The sequence below is a fragment of the Suricata suricatta genome, chromosome 9, assembly GCF_006229205.1.
Source record: "Suricata suricatta isolate VVHF042 chromosome 9, meerkat_22Aug2017_6uvM2_HiC, whole genome shotgun sequence".
Lineage (NCBI taxonomy): Eukaryota > Metazoa > Chordata > Mammalia > Carnivora > Herpestidae > Suricata > Suricata suricatta.
This window is the reverse complement of record NC_043708.1, coordinates 88,313,768-88,334,873: the sequence shown is the minus strand read 5'-3', so window position 1 is coordinate 88,334,873 and position 21,106 is coordinate 88,313,768. Positions and strand designations below refer to the sequence as shown.

The 21,106-nt window shown below is 34.5% G+C and overlaps 1 protein-coding gene across 4 annotated transcripts in view; it reads left to right on the top strand.

The window, feature by feature from the left end:
- COPS2 (COP9 signalosome subunit 2) overlaps positions 1–19,870 on the top strand; it is a 30,392-nt gene extending 10,522 nt beyond the window's left edge. Inside the window, exons 2-13 of one of the 4 annotated variants that reach the window (XM_029951785.1) lie at positions 658–771; positions 1,432–1,509; positions 6,226–6,351; positions 8,555–8,644; positions 8,761–8,838; positions 11,208–11,382; positions 11,865–12,043; positions 12,145–12,197; positions 14,931–15,028; positions 16,391–16,473; positions 17,006–17,064; positions 17,943–19,870. In XM_029951785.1, coding sequence (XP_029807645.1) covers positions 658–771; positions 1,432–1,509; positions 6,226–6,351; positions 8,555–8,644; positions 8,761–8,838; positions 11,208–11,382; positions 11,865–12,043; positions 12,145–12,197; positions 14,931–15,028; positions 16,391–16,473; positions 17,006–17,064; positions 17,943–18,087 — 1,278 coding nt within the window. In that variant the 3' untranslated portion in view covers positions 18,088–19,870. Of the gene's footprint in view, positions 1–657; positions 772–1,431; positions 1,510–6,225; positions 6,352–8,533; positions 8,645–8,760; positions 8,839–11,207; positions 11,383–11,864; positions 12,044–12,144; positions 12,198–14,930; positions 15,029–15,541; positions 15,860–16,390; positions 16,474–17,005; positions 17,065–17,942 lie in introns of those variants that run through there. The other 3 variants (XM_029951784.1, XM_029951786.1, XM_029951787.1) reach the window with 3 other exon arrangements.
- The last annotated feature ends 1,236 nt before the right edge of the window (positions 19,871–21,106 follow it).

Below are 21,106 nucleotides of genomic sequence, written 5' to 3'. Positions count from 1 at the left end.
TCCTTTCTACCTTATTGTTTCAGTACTAAGAAGTGAATTTATGTGATAAAAGTCACATAAAATTATATAAATTCATTTTCTTTTGATCTATTATAAAACTAGTTAAAGTACAATACTATAAATAGCTATTGAGTAAGTGGAGTGCACATAAAGCAAACATTCTTATTAACATACACTTATATTTAGCAATAAACTACTCTGCCATACACAGATTATCATCCCAGGTAGTCAGGCCACATTAGAATAATGAAATTTAGACTCACGGAGTAGAGAAAATTAGATTACAGAACTTAAGATGAGTAATTAGCATTTATCTAATAATTGACATTTACAGTGATTTTTCTTGGTTTCCATGACCAATAAAAGGTTAACCACTACAGAATTGGGTCTCATTAACCTATACTTTTTTGCATTTTGCTTTTCTATTAATTTTGTGGAAATTGTAGTTTTGATCTGAAAGTAAATGATTCTGTTCTCTCCACTTGATTTTGGCTTTTTTACTTTCTTAAAAATAATGGTTAAGTATCAGTTACACTTTACCTATGTATGCAAGGTTGTTTTGTACACAAGTGTGGTTTTCCAACTTAACGTTATTCACTTTTTACAAGGCAATGTGTGGGTTTCTTTTTCATTGTACTATCTCTTTCTAACAAACAGGAATACTCTGAAGATAGTAACTCCGAGCCAAATGTGGATTTGGAAAACCAGTACTATAATTCCAAAGCATTAAAAGAAGATGACCCAAAAGCAGCATTAAGCAGTTTTCAGAAGGTTCATGTTTTTCCTGATTGATTCTGTGTCTTAAAGTTTATTTTTTAAAATGATGTCTTAGATCAAATAAGTTCCAAGTGATTTTTATCTCAGAAATGTTTTTGGATACTGAGTGATAATCCTATAAATAAGTTTGCATTATGCAGCACAAGCAAATATTTCAAAAAGGATATCCTGTTGTTTTTTCTAATCAAGCTGACTATAGCGCAGGGCCATTGTCCCGAAAAGCTAGTGTGGTTCTGGACTAAGGAAATGAACATGATGATCAGTAGGTATCATCCCTGCAAGTTTGTTCTTTCTTGGGGGAAGGAACACACAGATGGGGTTTCAATATTAAATAAGGTGATTTCTTGATTATGGATACTCTTTTGAGTTATTCTTATCAATGGATTATTCAGAGGGGGGAAAAGGATTTCTGGGACTATATAATAATCAAGCAGTAGTTCTTATTTAATCTTTTGCTAAAGAAATTTCAAAATAAGCTCACTTAAGCATTTTAAAACTTGTTTCCTTTTTAAAGGCTTTTAAAAATGGCATTGAGAAAGGGTGGAATTCTTGGGGAAATGTTCTTAATGCATATAATGTAAAATTAATTCAAAACAGACATTGTCACTAGAAAATAACATTTTCGTTAGACTAAAAATGTCTTCTATTTTTTAGGTTTTAGAACTTGAAGGTGAAAAAGGAGAATGGGGATTTAAAGCACTGAAGCAAATGATTAAGATTAACTTCAAGTTGGTAAGATTTGTTTTGAGGGGAATTAAACTAATAATGAAATGAATTCTGTAGGTAGAAACTTCATGGCAACAAAATGCCATTATACATACCTCTTTAAAATAATTCTGTTGATACATTTCTGTATTTAGCCTAGCTTTCATTTGTGACTACCACAAAGATTTCTTTCTGCAAAGAAATCAAGCTTTTTGGGGCGCCTGGGTGGCTCAGTTGGTTGAGCATCCGGCTTCACCTCAGGTCATGATCTCATGGTTCCTGGGTTTGAGCCCCGCGTTGGGCTCTGTGCTGACAGCTAGCTCAGAGCCTGGAGCCTGCTTCAGATTCTGTGTCTCCCTCTCTCTCTCTGACCCTCCTCTGCCCGCGCTGTCTTTGTCTCTCAAAAATAAATAAAAAACATTTAAAAAAAAAAGAAATCAAACTTTTTTGTTTAAGAAAGCTTATCCATTATATAACAGACAGTGTTGGCTTCCTTATGAACAGGACTTTTCCACAAACTTTTGTTTATTTTGGAGTTTTAAAACTACTTTGTATTACAGGGACTTCCTCTTCCACTGCTAAGGACCAAAACCTTAGCATTATTCTTGACTCCTCTCATTGTGTCTCACCCTTCAGATAATCAATTGGTAAATTCAGGTGTCTTTATATCTTTTAAAAATATATCTAGTATTTGACTGCTGCTCAACCATTTTTACCTCGATTACTCTGGTCCAAGCCAACATCATTTCTCACCTGGATTATTTCAGTAGCTTCTTGCTTCTTTTCTTCCCTTATTAATAGTCTGTTCTCCACAGGCAGCAGCCTGATCCTTTTTGTTTGTTTGTTTTTATTTTTAGAGTGATCGTTTTAAAATGTTAGTGAGACTATTTCATTCCTTTGCTCTAGATCTTCTAATGGTCCCCATTCTCCTTAATAAAAGCACAGCTGGCTCAGTCAGTTAAGTGTGAGACTCTTGATTTTGGCTCAGGTCCTGATCTCATGGTTGGTGAGTTCTGTTTGTGAGTTCAAGCTCCACATCATGTTCTGCACTGACAGTGTAGAGCCTGCTTCAGATTCATTCTCTTTCTCTCTCTCTCTCTCTGCCTCTAACCTATTCATGTACTCTCTCTCAAAGTAAATAAAACCTTAAAAAGTTAAAAAAAAAAAAACGCCTAATAGTAAAATAATATCCAAATCCATATCATGACCTGTAACACCCTTTGTCATCTTACCCTTTGCTACGTATCTTTCTGATCTTATTTTCTCTTTACTGGCTTCCTTGCTGTTCCTCATGTCATCCTAAGGATGTGCCTACTGGTAAACACTTGTATTTGCTATTTCCTCTGCCCCAAATGCTCTTCTCTAATAGCCCTATGTCTCTTCCTCATTTGATCAGATCTGTGTTCAGTGTCACCATATATCAGGATGGCCTTCCTCTGACCACCTTATATAAAATAGCTTCCTTCTCATCTTACATTCATCTTACCCTGCTGTTTTTCTTCTTTGAATATATCACCACTTAATGGCCTTTCTGCTGCCCTCATCCCCATAGGTAGTAAGGTTCATGAGAGCAGGACTTTGTTTTATTTGCTGTTACATTCCTACCACCTGTGGTAGTGACTGACATTCAGTAGGTACTCAGATATGTTGTTGAGTGAAGTCATAAATGAGCTGGAACTATCATGACGTTGTACCCTCATAGTCTTTAGGAGGGCAGGGTAGAGTTGGAGGGAAAAATAGACAAGAGGACTAGTGACAGGCATAAAGCTTAAAATCACTAAGGATAGAGGAACTTTTGAGAAAAAGGTAAGGTGGAGCTTAGAGAGCAGAGGTAAATACTTCTGTGACAGACAGAAGGATAGCTGGTCATCTGTTACCACTTTCTTTTTCTCTTGTCTCTATATTTCTCGTATGTCTCCTCCCTCTCACCGTTAACTTCTCTGTCCCACTTGTTTGAAATCGAACTCCCTGAATTGACTATTACCTTTGTCAGTTAACCTCCGCTACTACTGCATCCTGTTCTTGTCATACTCTCACTCTGGCATCCTCGCCTACCTTCAGTTGTAGAAGCCTCCATGACATTTACAAAAACTACCCACAAAATATTATAACTCATTCTTCACCCCCAAAATATCAAGACTATTCAAAACATTTTAAACAGTAGTAAGTGTATTGTAAATTGCTTTTAAATATCATTAAAAAAGGAAAATGCCTATCTTGCTGTTTACCCTTTCAAGAAGGTTCTGTTCTGATATTCTCAAAAAGAATATGTTGTACAAAGCCATTGTGCTTTCTTTCTGTTTATTGTTTGTGAAACTATTAACCACAAATACATGCTATATTTAAATTAAGACCTTAGAACGATATGGGAGAAGTAAATAGTGTCTGAAGGGATAGAGATTTTGATTAAATAATTTTAGTGACATTAGAACCTCAATGAACTCTGAAGATCCTACAATTTGAGGAACCCCTGGGTGGCTCAGTCAGTTAAGTGTCCTACTTCGGCTCAGGTCATGATCTCAGGGCTTGTGAGGTGGAGCCCTGCACTGGGCTCTGCGCTGACAGCTCAGAGCCTGGAGCCTGCTTCAGATTCTGTGTCTTCTTTCTCTAACCCTCCCCTGCTTTCACTCTCTGTCTCAATCAAAAATAAACATTAAAAAAAAATTTTTTTTAAAGATTCTGTGATTTGAAATAACACAAGAAACCCTATAGAAATCGGTTTTCTTTTTTTCTTTTTTTATTTTTGAGAGACAGAGAGAGACAGCGCAAGCAGGGGAGGGTCAGAGAGAGAGGGAGTTACATAATCTGAAGACAGGCTCCAGGCTCTGAGGTGTCAGCACAGAGCCTGACTCAGGGCTCGAACCCACGAACCGCGAGATCATGACCTGAGCCGAAGTCAGACGCTTAACCAAGTGAGCTACCTAGGCTTCCGAAATCGGTTTTCTTAACATACTAGCGGTGGTTTAGTTTTTGAGTCCATTTAAATACTTGCTAGCCATAAGACTTGATCGTACCATTTTTACCTTGAGCCAAGACGGGAAGCAAGTAAGGGAAAGGATTATTTGTATTTCGTGTTTTTTGCCTACCTTCCTTCTCTGTTTTATTTGCTCAAACAGCATCTGTGAATAAGTTGTGTTTTACAAGAGTAGCTTGAGCTTCCACCCTTCATCTTCTAGTTGGATTCAGAATAGGACCCATGTTGCCATGTGAAGGTTTTGAGCAATAAAAAGTTAGAAGGGTTTGTTATCAACTGTGCCCTGTTAACCATTGCAATTTACCTAATCTTCTGGTAGTCTTCAATTACAGTAACAGAATTATTGAAAAATAAGCTTTGAAGTTACTAGGGTTTAAAGAAATGAATTAAAAACTAACTTTCTGCTACAACCCTATTTCTGATTTGCCTTTGGCCATAAGGTATGTTCTGTAACTTAGGTTTTAACAGCTCACTACTAGGATATTACCTATTCTTTACCCTTACATGGTACTGACAGATTTGGAAGTACAAGTAGTTTTTATATATATATATATATACACATCATACATACATACATACATACATACATATTAATTAAGGTTTTTCCCTTCTTCTGTCCATTTTCCCCCCCCCACCCCAACTACTGTTTTCTTTTTTATAATTCAGTTCTTGCTTAGATTTCAGGGAGTCTTTTCATGGTTTCTTGTTTCGTGCTGTATCCCAGGGTAGGACATAGCTATAAGCAGAAAAATTACATTATCGTTGTTCATCCTATTAATGTGGTCATTAATCAAGAAAAACATTGTTATCTGCCAGTGTTCTACATCCCTGATTAAAAGTAGAGTAGCGGGGCGCCTGGGTGGCTCAGTCGGTTAAGCCTCCGGCTTCGGCTCAGGTCAGATCTCACATTCGTGGGTTCGAGCCCCGCGTCGGGCTCTGTGCTGACAGCTAGCTCAGAGCCTGGAGCCTGCTTCCGGTTCTGTGTCTCCCCTCTCTGCTCCTCCCCCTCTCATGCTCTGTCTCTCTCTGTGTCAAAAAAAAAAGTAGAGTAGAATCCAGTAAAAAGAGGGATTAACAGCAATTGGAGATTGTTGAGACTGTGGATTCAGGTTATCAAATTAGACTCATAAATTGACTTCCATAGTATACTTTGAAGGATGATAGGCCATCCACCAAAATACTTAAGTGCTTGAAATTGCACTGGTAGTTCCTTATTTCCTCTGATCTCTCATGTTTCCTGGAATAACCACAGTAGTGCAGATAGTCCTGCAAGAAATAGCAGCATCAGCTGTATTAACTATTGAGTAGAGTCTTGGGTGTGATGAGTACTGGGCTTGAAAACTTTCCTTCACCTCACATTTTATCATTGAGCCAACCAACAATGAAGGGAGACAAGAAACATGGTTATTGTCGGAGAGCTTTCTCATCAAGGGGTGCATCTTCAGAAGAGGATGTAGTATATATCTGCTTGGTTGCGACCCAAGGCATTTGAAAAGTTGGACTTATTTATATTTTTTGGTTTGTGAATATTGTAGTAGTTCTTACGATTTCAATAAATGTGCAATGAGAACATATCTGAAATTTTGAAAGTTTGTAAGTTGTACTTTTTCATAGGCTAACTTCATAAATTTGGTTCATGTGTCTGATCTAGAAATTTCAAATCAAGCTAAAATATTTATAGTGTTTCTGTCATACATACTTTATCCTAATTATATGGACATTTTTGTACGTAAATGGATATCTAATAATGCATTTTTCTTCCCTCATAGACAAACTTTCCAGAAATGATGAACAGATATAAACAACTATTGACCTATATTCGGAGTGCAGTCACAAGAAATTATTCTGAAAAATCCATTAATTCTATTCTTGATTATATCTCTACTTCTAAACAGGTTAGATTCTGGTTGTTCCTTTTGGTACTTATCAATGTGTTATTATTTGTACTAAAGGCTTTGTTTTGTTTTGTTTTGTTTTGTTTTGTTTTGTTTTTAATAAGGCCTGGAAATTCTAGCTTAGCACTTATGTCAGCATTAAAGTGCTTTAGAAATAATGTACCCTATACTATTTTCTTACAGCACTAATTATACAATATTAAAAGGTAGTAACTAGCTTAATCTCTTCAAATAATATCTTAAGATACTAACGTAATCTGCACACAACTTCTGCAGGCGTAAACTCCCATACAATTACTATCATAGTTCCTTTCATCCGTCATCACTTTAGTTAGATTTGTGTAGATTTGATTAACTACAGATCCTTGAGAGGAGACCCTGTACTCATACTAGTACTTGGCCTTACCATTAGGTGTTTAGGACTAAATGCTTTTATAAAGAATGGGTGGAGGATAGATGATGAAAGGAACAGTTAATGATGAAGAAACTGCAGTGGACCTTGGAAATGATAGTGCTTTTGTTATTCTAAATTTAGGTTATTAAGAAGAGCAGTGATGGTTTTATTTTACTGCTAAGGGAATTTTTAATTGGATTGTTTGTTCATATTCTTTTAAGCAACATAGTCCCAAGTTTCAGCTTTCTTAAACCATGGTATTTAGCTCAAGAAGTATTCTCTGTCATTTAGGATTTCTTAAAACACTGATACTTTTTGTGTTCATAATTTAAAAAATACTCATCTTAGAATCTCTTTCATTTCTTTTCTACTCAATGTCATTTTTATTTTTTGAGGTAGTTTATTACTTTTATGCTTTATATCTAAAATATATGTAATGGAGATAGAGAAAAATAAACTTAAAATTGACCCTCGAACAACACAGAGGTTAGAGTGCCAGCCCCTTTCCCCCTCTCCCCTCACAGTTCAAAATCTGCATGGAACTTACCCCTCAAAAACTAAACTACTGATTGATAGTTGATTAACATATTTTGTATGTTAAGTATATAGTGTATTCTTACACTAAAGTAAACTAGAGGAAAATAATTTTGTGGAGAAAATTATAAGGAAGAGAAGATTCATATGGTACTGTACATTTATGGGTACTGTATCCAAAAAATCCACATGTATGTGTACTCCTAGTTCAAACCCATGTTGTTCAGGGGTCAACTGTGTGTGTTTTATTAAAACAATAGCACTAATGGCACTAATTCTAGTTGTTATATATCAAAGGGATTTTCTTGAGTGAGAAAATATTTTCTGGGTTTTAAAAACAAGTCTCAAAACATTTTTGGTACACTGTTTATTATGCCGGATGTTGGTGGGGGGGTTACTTTTAAAGATTGAGTATTTCTTCATGCTAGTATATGTAAGCAGTTTGCCTTTGGAAGGTAAGAATACGTGTTGGGTGGAGGGTACTCAGCTTATTCCGTGGGCCATCAGCAGTCATGAATAAATAGGCAGCCTTTTCCCATCCTCATGGCCCCTTACTTCTTGATCCTGTTAAGTAGAGATCTAGAGAATCAGTATTCAAACAAAGGCAGAGCTCAGTGTGGGGAGGAGAGGGGGGGTAGGGGAGCTTATCAGAATGCAAAACAAAGAATGAGTTCTAAGAAAATATGTTACACTCAGACTCGTGAATTAATGGTGTTTAGACATAGCTAAAATTGTGCTAAATTTTTCCTTCTACCCGGCTTCAGCAGTTTACTAGTAACTTACGAGCATGTAGTTCAGTTACTTAATTAGTTACATTTAGAGAGGAATTTTTGAGGGAATCTTATTTTTCTTTGTTTCTTTAGCTGTTTGCCTAGTGTTTGCCATGTGGTAGGTACCAAATGAGCATTTAGTGAATAAGATACACAATATTAACAATAGTACAGCTAGTTCAGTGTGCATGCCATTCACTTCCATCAATATAAAGTGAGTTATTAGATTGGAAAGGACAAACCTATACTATTAAAGCATTAGATATTTTCTGGGCTTTAGTTTTTAAAAACTCACATTAAAAACAGAACTTGACCCTTTTTATAAATTTGGTTTCTGTGTTGCGAAGGTTTTGTTAAATAGCAGACGGTCACAGACATTCGGAAACAGATAGTGTATCTTGTGTATTATTAGTTCAAAGATGCACTTTTAGTTTGCTCAAATTAACTTTATTAACAGGTACAAATTTGCTGTTTACAATTATAGAATTCTGATTTTTTATGTCAGATGGATTTACTGCAGGAATTCTATGAAACAACACTGGAAGCTTTGAAAGATGCTAAGAATGATAGACTGTGGTTTAAGACAAACACAAAGGTAACAATTACATTTTATTTTTGAAGAGTGGGAGGGTATCCTTAATAAACTCTCCTAAAGATTCATACCTTTTCCTATTGAAATCTTTTAATTTCAATAAGTATGTTCTTTTACAGCTTGGGAAGTTATATTTAGAACGAGAAGAATATGGAAAGCTTCAAAAAATATTACGCCAGTTACATCAGTCCTGCCAGGTAGCATTCTCTTTTTCTTAATAGTTCTTCATAATAAAAAAGCATCAAAAAATTGTATTTGAAATACTGGTTTTGGGATGTTTTTGTTCAAGCATCATCCCAAAAATAAAATTTGGTAAACAAGATACCAAAAAGCTCATTAAAGAAATGTTTATTGGGGCAGTTGGGTGGCTCCGTCAGTTGAGCATCTGGCTTTGGCTCAGGTCATGATCTCATGGTTTGTGGGTTCAAGCCCCATGTCGGGCTCTGTGCTGACTGCTAGCTCAGAGCCTGGAACCTGCTTCAGATTCTGTATCTATCCCTCTCTCTGACCCTTCCCTGCTCGCGGTGTCTCTCTCTGTCTCTCAAAAATAATAAAAAACATAAAGTTAATTTATTTTGAGAGAGAGTGAGCATGTGTGTATGAGCTGGGGAGGGGCAGAAGAAGAGGGACAGAGACAGAGAGAGAGAGAGAGAGAGAGAGAGAGAATCCCAAGCCGGCTGCACACAGTCTCACAGCCAAGAGATCATGACCTGGGCCAAAACAAAGAATTGGACGCGTCACTGACCAAACTAGCCATACGCCCCTAAAAAGCTCATTTTTTCTGAGTATTAAATTTCTTCCTGTTTTAATCCTAATTTGTCATTGTGTTTGTGGAATGAGATACAGGTATCAGTAAATGAATAATTTAGTCATTAATACTTACTAAGAATAAGATAAGAATAAGACCCTGTGAAAATTAGAAAAGAATATTAAAGACCTACATAATAATGATATATTCCAGTTTATAATATATGAATCTTTTGTAACAACTGTCCATGTGAACTTCATGTGATGCTAGAAACATTCTGTTTCTATACTGTCCAGTGTGATAGCATCAGCTACCTGTCACCAGGCAGTTAAATGTGACTGAGTTTTTAATTTTGCTTAATTTAAATTTGAATAGCCACATGTTCTGAGCAGTGCACTTCTATAATTTTTAACTTTAGCTATAATTTGTGTGTTTTTTGTGATCAGTAAGTTATTGGTATTAGTTTAAAGTTTATGTGAAAATACTGTTTTAAATATTTTTAAGCTCCTTCAGTGCCTTGTACTATTATTTTAATTACATATGCCCTTTCTGTGAATGGGAGCAGAGTTGATCAGGAAAGTTTTCTAAATTAATCACTTGTGTATATTTTCATTAATTTTTTAGGTTATTTTTTAAAAGTTTTGTCATAATAGTTTTGCTTCATAAAACAGTTATTTATGATTGGTTTCTTATGTACACATTCTTGAGAAAGTTTAGTCTAATATGTAAACAACTGTGAGTTCAATTCCATGTGAAGTAGAAATGATAGAGAAACCATTTCTGAATGGAGGTGGGTCTTCTATCTGATTCTAAGTAACAGCATAGCAGAGATGTATGATAATCTGTGGGGGGGTTTTAATTGTTTTTTGTTTGTTTTGTTTGTTTTTTTGAAAGAGCATGCAAAAAGGGGAGGGGGAGACAGAATCCCATGGCAGGTTCTATGCTGACAGCACAATGTGGGGCTCCATCCCACAGATGTGAGACCCAAGCCATAATCAAGAGTCAGGCACTGAACTGACCGAGCCATACAAGTGCCCCTAAGATAACCTACATGTACAGATTGTGTCTTGCATATCATCTATTTTACTTTAGCTATAATTCATTAGTGAATAAACAGAATTAAGTTGGAAGACCAAATAATAAATTTTAGCTTTCCATATGTCAGAGCTTGATATTTATGATTACCTATTGCCTGTATGCTGTTTTTCATAGCCTGCATTTTGTGGGCTTTTGATCATTTTTCAAAGTTGGACCTTTGTTATTCTTCTGACATCCCTCAGCAGACTTAGTCCCTTTCTCTTCCATTCTTCTGGCCACTTGGGTCATGCTTCAACTAGAATCATCATTTATATTGTAATTAATCTATTGACAGAGTAATCGTCTGTAAACTTTGGGGGGCTCGGAACGCTGGCTTATGTAACTTTACATTTTTCCGAGGCAGACCCAGTGCCTGTCACCAGGAAGGCACTTAAAAGTGCTTTGTAATAAAAATCAGTGAATATAAAGTAGTGAAGATTTGGGGAAGACCATAAAGAACCTTCTAGATAGAAACAAACATTATAATACCTTATATGTTTAAAAAAAATACTTCTTTTGGTTACTTACTCCTTATTTAATGACTAGAAAATCTAAAGGATGTGTGCCTTCCTTTTTGGCTATTAAAGTTAGTGTTCTTGGTGTTCTAGATCTCAAACTTTGTAGGGGATTTTCATACAAAATTCATATTATAAATGTAAGGATCCCAGGCTAACTCAAATAAAAGTATCTAGATTGACATTGAATTCTATTTTGACTAAAGTTCGTTATTTGCTTTCCTAGACTGATGATGGAGAAGATGACCTGAAAAAAGGTACACAGTTATTAGAAATATATGCTTTGGAAATTCAGATGTACACGGCACAGAAGAATAACAAAAAACTGAAAGCACTCTATGAACAGTCACTTCATATCAAGTCTGCCATCCCTCATCCACTGATCATGGGAGTCATCAGAGGCAAGTTTTGTTCAGAGAAGGGTGGCCAGTGTCACAGGAAGATCCCAAGTTGTCATTGTATATGACTGAATGACTCAGAAGTTTGTTCCTGTTATTGTGAAAATAAATGGCGAAGTAGTTAAATCAGTGAAATGATCTAGTTGTAGAAAGACATTAGGACGAATTTTTGTCTTTTAAAATTTTACATCAGTGAAATATTACTAATAGAAAATTTACCATTAGAAGTTCTTTTCTTGAACTGTAATGATATATATAAAATTACCTTCTGCCTCAACTGAGAATAAAGATTTGCAAATGTTTGTTTGATGTTTAACGACGAGCTTGTGTTTTAGAAAGTAAGCATCCTGGGGCCAGTACTATTCAGACTATAGAATTAAAAAGCCTGGAAAGCCACTATCACAGTTTTCATGTGATTTTTTTATCAACTCTTCAATCTTACTACAGAACTGAAAATGCCTTCTTTTATCCTATTTTATTTGCAGAATGTGGTGGTAAAATGCACTTGAGAGAAGGTGAATTTGAAAAGGCACACACTGATTTTTTTGAAGCCTTTAAGAATTATGATGAATCGGGAAGTCCAAGACGAACCACTTGCTTAAAATATTTGGTGTTAGCAAATATGCTAATGAAATCGGGAATAAATCCATTTGACTCACAGGAAGTATGCGTGTGCTCTAAGCATTCATTTCTGTCAGTTATCTTTTGTGGAAATAAATCTTACTCTTTATTTGTGTTAATTGTTTTTTTCTTAACTGTGTTTAGGCCAAACCGTACAAAAATGACCCAGAAATTCTAGCAATGACGAATTTAGTAAGGTAAGATTATATCTCTCAGTTAAGGTGAATTTCCTTAAGTCAGTGAATAGAGGGGAAAGAGGGAGAGATATTTTGAGAATTCAAAATGTTCCAAGTTTCTCGTTTGTATTTTGGATTGAAATATTCTAAAGTTTATGAAATTTTTTATCCCTTAAAATAACTTATTCTGTTTCTGTTAGTCACAAGATTTTATGAAGTATAGTATTGGCTGCTTTTTTTTTTTCCTTATTACCTTCATGTTTTATGTGTATGCTATTTTCAGTAGAAGATTGATTATAGCTATTTTCAAACAATTTCACAGTGTTTGCTGTTTCATCCCACCTTAATTCAAAATGACTTATGAATTGATCCACCTAAGTCAGAAATTTTCAGCAAGTTTATTCACATAGTTTCTCAATTGACAAGAAAAAAATCACCTAAAAAGTTTACCTCAGATCATTTTGAGATGAAGAGCAGAGGGCTCATAATGATAAATAAGAATTTATTGACGACTTCTATGGTGGTCAGCAACTGAAAAACCTGCTATGATCAATTAATATTAAATAAAATTAAATCAGTGAGCAAGAAAAATTTTCCTCTGGGCTGGGAACATATGGAGCCTAGGTTTCATCAAGTCTTTTGTTTTAGATTGTGCAAAATCTAAATCTAAAAAATTGTAGATTTAGAGTTTACCAACACAGTAAGATTAGGACATAGGGTAGGGTGTGCTTTCTTGCACATGTATGTGGATAATTTAAGTGATCATACTCCGGTTTCTCTTCAGATCGTATAAATCTTTTGCCTTTTAAGTGATCAGACATTCTTTCAAAAGTCTTTTTTGATTTAAAAGTACTGTTATACTATAAATGATGAGTCACCCATATATAAATTTTATATACTTGGAGAAAATAGCTTATTACATGATATTGTTTAATTTCCTATGTAAAATGTCCTCATTTTGGCTATGAGTTTTACAAATTACTAGGTTTATTTGTTTAAGGAAACTGTAATTGTAGCTGTAAAAAATAAGGATGATTTTATTTTTAAGGGGACTATGAGTAGTTAGGAGATAAGAACTCTAAATTGCAACATAAAAAATCAATTTATTTTTATTGTTCATTTAGTCTTTTTAATACATATTGAATTAAGTTGATTTTAGTTATGAAAGGAGATTTCTCCATCTGTATTTCAAATCGTTTATTCCATCAACATGATTTGGTTAGAGATTCACCTGAAAATACTTTAGAAAAATGTTTTTAAGTTAAAATGCTAGCAGTAGTTTAAGCTTTTAAAACTCTTAGAGAAATATTGGAAGAATGACACCAAGCATGCTATGGATACTTGGCATGCATGTGCAGGGAATGATGTTTAATCAAAAGGAATTTATGGTCTTACATATTAAAAAAAAAAAAAAAGAAATATTGTGGCAGAATTTTGCCCTAAACATTAATATTTCATCTAAATTAAATTGGTTAAAACATTAAAATGGATTAAAGGACTGACTTATTGGCGCTTTAAAAAGTAATAGCTATATTTATATGTTTACTATATCATACAATTTACTCCTGTGTACTAATACAGCTTAATCTCTATATTAGAACTCAGAAACTTATTTTAATGGAAAATTTTGACCCAAGTAAGTGGCCTGTGGTGTGTCCCACACTTTGTATAAGATTTTTTTTTAAAGGCACTTAAGTAGTGGAAGAATGTCTCTTGGTTAAAATCTGTACATGTGCAAGTGTTACACGTCGTGAATATATCCTCCTGTAGCATATTATGATAATGTATTTGGGGTAGGTGAGAAAGTAATGCTGCCTAATTTTATCTTCCTAGTCAGTTGCCAGCAGACTAGAGGAAAATAATTCCTGTTGAAGCACTTGAGTCACCTGCTCCTAAAGTGAAGTTACATTGCAGCCCAGCAGGTGGAGGCACAGCAGAGGGCGTGCAGAACGGCTGCCGATAGGTCTTACCTATAAGGCAGACAGTGGGGCCGTATCCGGAAGGATGGCTTCTTCCTTCTCAGCACCCTCAGCCATCCCCGTAGTGCCCTACAGGATTATTTTAGGAGTAGGTCCTGGACACTGCAGAGAATTAGGAACATAAATCAGCCTTTGGCCTTCTGCAGCTGGGTCCACCACTCTTGCTTAGTGTGTGTGTCCCATTTGACACTAAACACCTGCCACTGGCGTTTCTGCTGTATAACTCAGGGGAACTCTGGCTAGAGAAAATCCAGAATCAAATATTCCCTTTGCAGAGTCGTAGCAGTTGCTTTTTAGAAGATAAAAATTAGGAAGCTGTGTTTCTGAGTAATCTTCAGAGAGGATACCCTGTCGTACTTCAAGGACAAGATCAGACTCCTCCATACAGTAGTATGCCGACCTGTTTTCTTAGGGATTAAATGCTAAATCCACCATTTATTTTAAAAGTATCAAGCATAATTAAACGGCTTTTAAACTTGTCCATTTTTAACAGTGTTAAGATTTTGAGATTTTAATGAACTATATATTAAATATAGAATATGACCCTAAAAGATTTATTTAATCTTCCCTTTATAAAACCAAAAACATTAATAAAAAAGAAATTCATTTTGTTTGCAGAAGGATTTGTGTGTTTTTAACTCTGATTTCTATGGCAGAAACTGTAATTTAGATTTTTGCATATAAAAATCAAGAACAGACTCTTTGGATAATCTGATTTAATACATGACTTCCTCATGCTTGACAACATATATTTATACCTTTCTTTTTCTGTTAGTGCCTATCAGAATAATGACATCACTGAATTTGAGAAGATTCTGAAAACAAATCACAGCAACATCATGGATGATCCTTTCATTAGGGAACACATTGAAGGTATATTTCCTTCTACTAAGTGAATTCAGTTACCTTCTGTGCCATGTCAAACTTCTTAATGGAAATGCATGGAATCAACCCAGTTTTCTTCTGTGTATTGCCAGTATAGAACTGCTTCTAAATGGTATCATAGAATAGGGTATTATTTAACATTATAAAGCTGTTTAAAAGAAATCATTCACCAGTTTCATGCTATTGAAGAACATAATCAAGTTCTTATATAGTGTCCATTTCATTAAAGGTGGCTGTCCCTTTTACCTTTTTATTCTAATTTAGATGTTGTTGCATGTTGATTACTGATACTTAGTATCAGTATCAAAGTTAATTCTTGGGATTTGTTTTCAACACGTAACAAAAGCTTTTAAACACAGTCCGCTATAGATGATAGCCTTGATGCATTAACTTTGAAGAGTAGGATAATGTTGTACAAGTAAGCGTATAAGATTTTTTATTCTGTTGGATTAACAAAGACAAAAATCATTCCTTGTTCTGGGGCCTCTTTTGTACCTCCAGTGTTCCCACCTGTTATGGAGCTATTTGAGGGTTTTTAAATGACCATTTGGAACAACTCATTCAAATACTTAAATTCCAGATGCATGAGGAAAATCCGAAGAATACTTTGGAAGTAATGTTCTTTTTTCCCCACCTTCCTTTCTCTTTCATTCAACAGACATTTTAAAAGTTGTTGTATGAAGCTAGAATGATACTACACTTGGTGATATAGAAAAGTTTAGAAGCCTTGTGCATGAACTCCAGTCTAGTTTGTTTGTTTGTCTGTTTGTTTTTAAAGACACGTGTCTGTGAAGAAACTGGAGAAATTTGCAGGATCATTTTATAAAATATAATACTGTAGATTTTGAGACAGCATAAAATAAGAGACTTGGCTGGTGTGAATCAGAGCCTCTTGAAAAATATGTTAACTACAGAGGAAGTGATGAGCCGTGTGGCATATTACTGAGAAAGCAAGAGAATATTTTAGATAGCGTCACAACATAAACAAAACCAGGGAGGTGGGAACGAGAAAAAATAGGGGAAAAGCAGCCTCTAATATTCCTGTGCATTTATTGAACCAAATATTTTTAGATCCAAATACCTTATGTCTGGGATGCCTGGCTGGCACATTCGGTAAAGCATGTTGCTCTTGATCTCAGGGTGATGAGTTTGAGCCCCATGTCGGGCCTAGAACTTCCTGAACAAATAAAACCCAAATACCTTCTGTTCTTGTCAGGCAGAAAGATATGTTTTAAGAAGATAAATAAAACAGTTAATGAATGTGATTTAGAAGTACATAATGATTCATGAAGATATAATACAAACTATTAAATAAAAATTTATTGTTTTCATTTTTGTCTTTTCTTTCAGAGCTTTTGCGAAACATCAGAACACAAGTGCTCATAAAATTAATTAAGCCTTACACAAGAATACATATTCCCTTTATTTCTAAGGTACTTATATTCATAAATCTTAATATTTACAATTTTTAGTTTATAAGTGCAGTGTACCTATCTTCCATTTAAAAAATGATTATTGGTAACATTTTATAATAGTGGATTTTCAAAATATAGCACAACTTAAGGACTTTCCTTTTAATGTAAATTTTTCCGTATTTCTTTGCCATAAATTGAGTTAACAGTAAAGAGAATCATTACAGTAAGGAATCATTACAGTTCTTTTTAAAGATTTCTTCAGGCTCAGAGAACATTGTAGAAGAAAGAGTAGTGGCTAAAGTATATAATGATGCAGTGTTAACTCAACCAAAGTAAGATTATAGTAGGAATATGCTTTAAAAATTACAAAGTTAAATTTTATTAGACCTTTGTTCTCAGAAATATTTTGAAGTGGTAATGAAATTTGTTTTACATTTTCTTTTCACTAAATCTCCTTTTTAAGTGGTGAGAATGAATTTAAAATCAAAATAATAATTATCATGAAGTCTTTAAGTTAATTAGTAGGATTATAATGAGTCTTTTGTCTTAGGAGTTAAACATAGATGTAGCTGATGTGGAGAGCTTGCTGGTGCAGTGCATATTGGATAAGTAAGTACTTGGCTGTTTCTTATCGCACAATGTTTAGGACTATGACATTTGAATAATGGGAGCAAAAGTCAGAGTGGAAATCTTGATTTTTCATAAAAAGCGCCTTCTGGGTATTATTTTCTGTTAAAAGAGACACATATGTATGCATGGTGGTTTTTTTTGTAAATTAATGAGCATATTAAGCCCTTGATCTATGAAAAAGCTTTAAATGTTTTTAGAAAGATTCCTCAGGTATGCCTGGGTGGCTCATTAGTTTGAGCATCTGACTCTTGATTTTGGCCACACGCAGTCATGGTTTGTGAGTTCAGGCCCTGCATTGGGCTCTGCACTGACAGCACCAAGCCTTCTTGGATTTCTTCCCCCCTCTTCCTCTGCCCCTCCCCTGCACGTGTGCATACACACACACACACACTCTCTCTCTCTCTCTCTCTCTCAAAATAAACATCTTAAAAAAGAAAAAGATTTCTCATTTAACACATGATCCACATACAGCTAGCATTTTTTGATGAATACTGTTTTTTTATGTTTTTAAAGTAGAAAGTGTGGTATGTAATGGTTTTGAAATCATATTTTTCTTAAAAGCAGTATGGTACTTAAAGCTTCTTAAGTTACATTTGCTATTGATTAATAAGTAAGTAAGTCTCTGCTTGTTGGTTCTTTTAGTGAAACTGATGAAAGGTAGCTGAAATCTACTTTCTGTCTAGAATTTTAATAAGGTAATGAATGATATAACTACTCCTGAATTCAATCATTTAATGTAGGCAGCACTTTTTTCTTTTACATTTATGGATATTGTAAATATTTTATGACACATTAGTACAAAAGATAAACTTAGTGAATGCGGTTTTGAGACATGTCTTCTCTTTATTTATTTCCAGCACTATTCATGGCCGAATTGATCAAGTCAACCAACTCCTTGAATTGGATCATCAGAAGAGGGGTGGTGCCCGGTATACTGCACTAGATAAATGGACCAACCAGCTCAATTCTCTCAATCAGGCTGTAGTCAGTAAACTGGCTTAACAGAGAACAAGCTTTTACAGACGTACTTAATGCAACAGTGCAGAGATGTAATCCTTAAAAGAACTGGGAATGGCAAAACTACTGTCGGTTGATGTGTCCTGAAAATTATTGGAGTTATGGCAGAAGTGCTTTTTTTGATCAACTGGTTTGTGTTTTGCTGCTGCATTTATCCCAAGAAAAACAGCTTTAATCTCCAGAAGAAAACCAAAATGCCATGGGATTTATGCTGTATTGACATCTTGCCCTAAACATACAACAGCATAGTAATTTGTCATGGGCAACATGACCAGAGAGAAGATATTTGTCATGATTTTAAATACACTGACATGTTACTGTTGGTTAAATTTAAACATGTTTTACCTGCAGAAATTCTCTCACAAATAACCTGCAATAACTTGAAATGCATACCCTTTTGAACACTTCCTTTTCTCATGTATAAATTAAAATGTTTGCTGCATTTTGCAAAATGTCAATTCTCCAAAAATGTGTCCGTATATTTCTGTACCTGCAGTGTAGTAAAGGTTTAGATGAAACCCCATAATTATGGTGGCATACTGTCACTTAGGTTTCAAGCAGCAAAATAAACAGTGCAGCTCAGAAATTGTAGTTTGGTTCTTGACGTGTTTTTATTACATTTGGGGTTTTTGTTTTGTTTTTTAGTACCTTAGAAATGTCAAATTATTTTATCTTCTGTTCATGATTTTTAAAAAGCCTGGGAGCAAATAAGTTGATTATTTGCTTTTAAGCTTTTTAAAGTCTTTATTATTTGATAAAGTAAGGAGAACTAGTTTCTAACAAAACACTTGTGTAGTAATTACTTTGACAGTGATGCTTTAAAGGAATAAAATTCTTTTTTTTCTTAAGAATGATATTCCTTTTTAAAAATAAATTCTAACTCTCAGAATGTTCACTTTAAACAAATATGCCAGAACATAGACAGCTAAATGAATGTTACCCTGTATAGTGATCATGCTGGAAAATTATTTCCTAATTCCAGCAGTCTACCATTGCTCAAAACCTCATGGGTTTTGCTCTTTTAGAATTGCATTCAGAGCTAATTAAAGTCATACACACTATGATATACAGTGTTTAAGAAAACAAAAAAGTATTTTTTTTTATAGTTACCATTATTTGGCACCAAATGACTTTGGACAGTCTCCAGAAATTAATCTGTCTTTGAGGAAATAGGAGAAGGTATGTAACTGGTTTTGAAGGCAATCCCAAAAGAGTTTTTAAGGTGTTTCGAGCAGTGGTAGTATAGTTAGGATAATGAACTGTGGCCTTCCAAGGTGCCCACCTTAAAGGAGACGCAGCTCATTTGAATGTATTGAGTTTTGGATGTATTTGTTTCATTAAAAAAAACACATTATTTTATAGTGTCAAAAGGAAGAACTAAGATTAAGATAATTTCTTTGGTTTTTCTATTGCTTGTTATTATGTAAAAAGAAGTGAGTGGCAGTTCAGAAGGAAGACTGTTATAACTGAGGAATGACAAACAAGAATTTTTGATCATTAAATCAGATTTTATAAACAGTGGAAAGAGCATGGACTTAAAACAAGGCATGCTTATTCGGTTTTGTCAAAATTTTACGAAAATATGTGATATATATTTATACTAAAACTATATAATCCTTACTTAGATTTAGGAAAGCGATCAGTTAATGTCTTTAGCAGATAAAAGCAGTATTAAAATACAGGTGCAAGTTGGAAATTGTAGAAAATTGAAAGCAAACGGAAGACAAATGTCTCTGATAGGGAATAAAAAAGTTTAAGATATTATAAAGTTATGTGTATTTTCTTCTCTTTTACATAAATCATTTGTGGAAAATGTGCTAAATTTTTTTTTACAGGAGTGATAATAATTAGGACTTATTTTTCAATATAATTTGGAGACCCTTTGTTACCCAAATAAAAATGACAAGTTTCTGTGCCTGTATTCAACTATGTATGCATGTGGTAACTGTGGGAAAAGGCCCTGCTTAGCTCTGAGTTGATGGAATTAGAATTTAAAGGATTTGAATGATATGATTTAACCTTTATTTCACTTTTCACAGTGCCCGGTTCACCTGTGACCTCTTTGCCCCATGACAGTGGTGCATCTCCCAGTTTCTAGAGAGAAAGCATGCACTTAATATTTTTTGGGAAACTGAGCTAAGCATAAAACAGTATCTGAAGTTATACCATAATCTTTAATGTAATTGTATATATCACATAGACTTTAATATTCCCAAAATACTAGTTCTTCTTTTAAAGTTATTTGCCACATTTGTTTTAGAACACAGGCTTTTGATACATTTAACAGTCTGACTAACTTAAAGCTTTTTATTTTTTCCCATTAAACATGTTTTGTGTTCTTGTGCATCTTAAGGAGTTGAATCTTTTTTTGAGATTGCTTATCAAAATATAACTAAATTTAAGGGAAGTAAAAATTAAATTGGCATATTTTTAGCATTTTAAATTGCTGATTAAATCTTCCCTTCTGTGAAAATTGTAGTAACAAAATAGTTTACATCATATTGTAATGTGTTTATCTCTTTTTTCTTTTACCCCTATATCTAGAAAAACTCATTCCACGGAAAACTTTGGACTGCTATTTGAGGGGAATAGGTAACTGCTACAAGAATTGGGTTTCCCCTGCTCTGGCTCTTAATAATTTTTTTAAAGTAATCTCTATGCCTAACGTGGGGGTCAAATTCATGACCCTTGAGATCGAGATTTGCATGTTCTACCAACTGAGCCAGCCAGGTACCCTTAACACAACTTTTTTTCTTTCAAGGATGAAGTGAGTGTGTAGGTACTAAGTATTTAATTTTCTTTTTTAATCACTAATCTATAACTCTTGAGTAAACACAGGTATGTAAACTTCTCTTTTGGACTGGGGATGGGGATGAGGCTGTCTAGTCAGTATACAAATCAGATGTTGTTTGTCAGGACCACTTGTTAGTTTAGTCCATAGGATAAAACATCTTTGCCTAATAGATTCCCTCTTACCTTTAATGGACTCAGAGATCCTCAAACT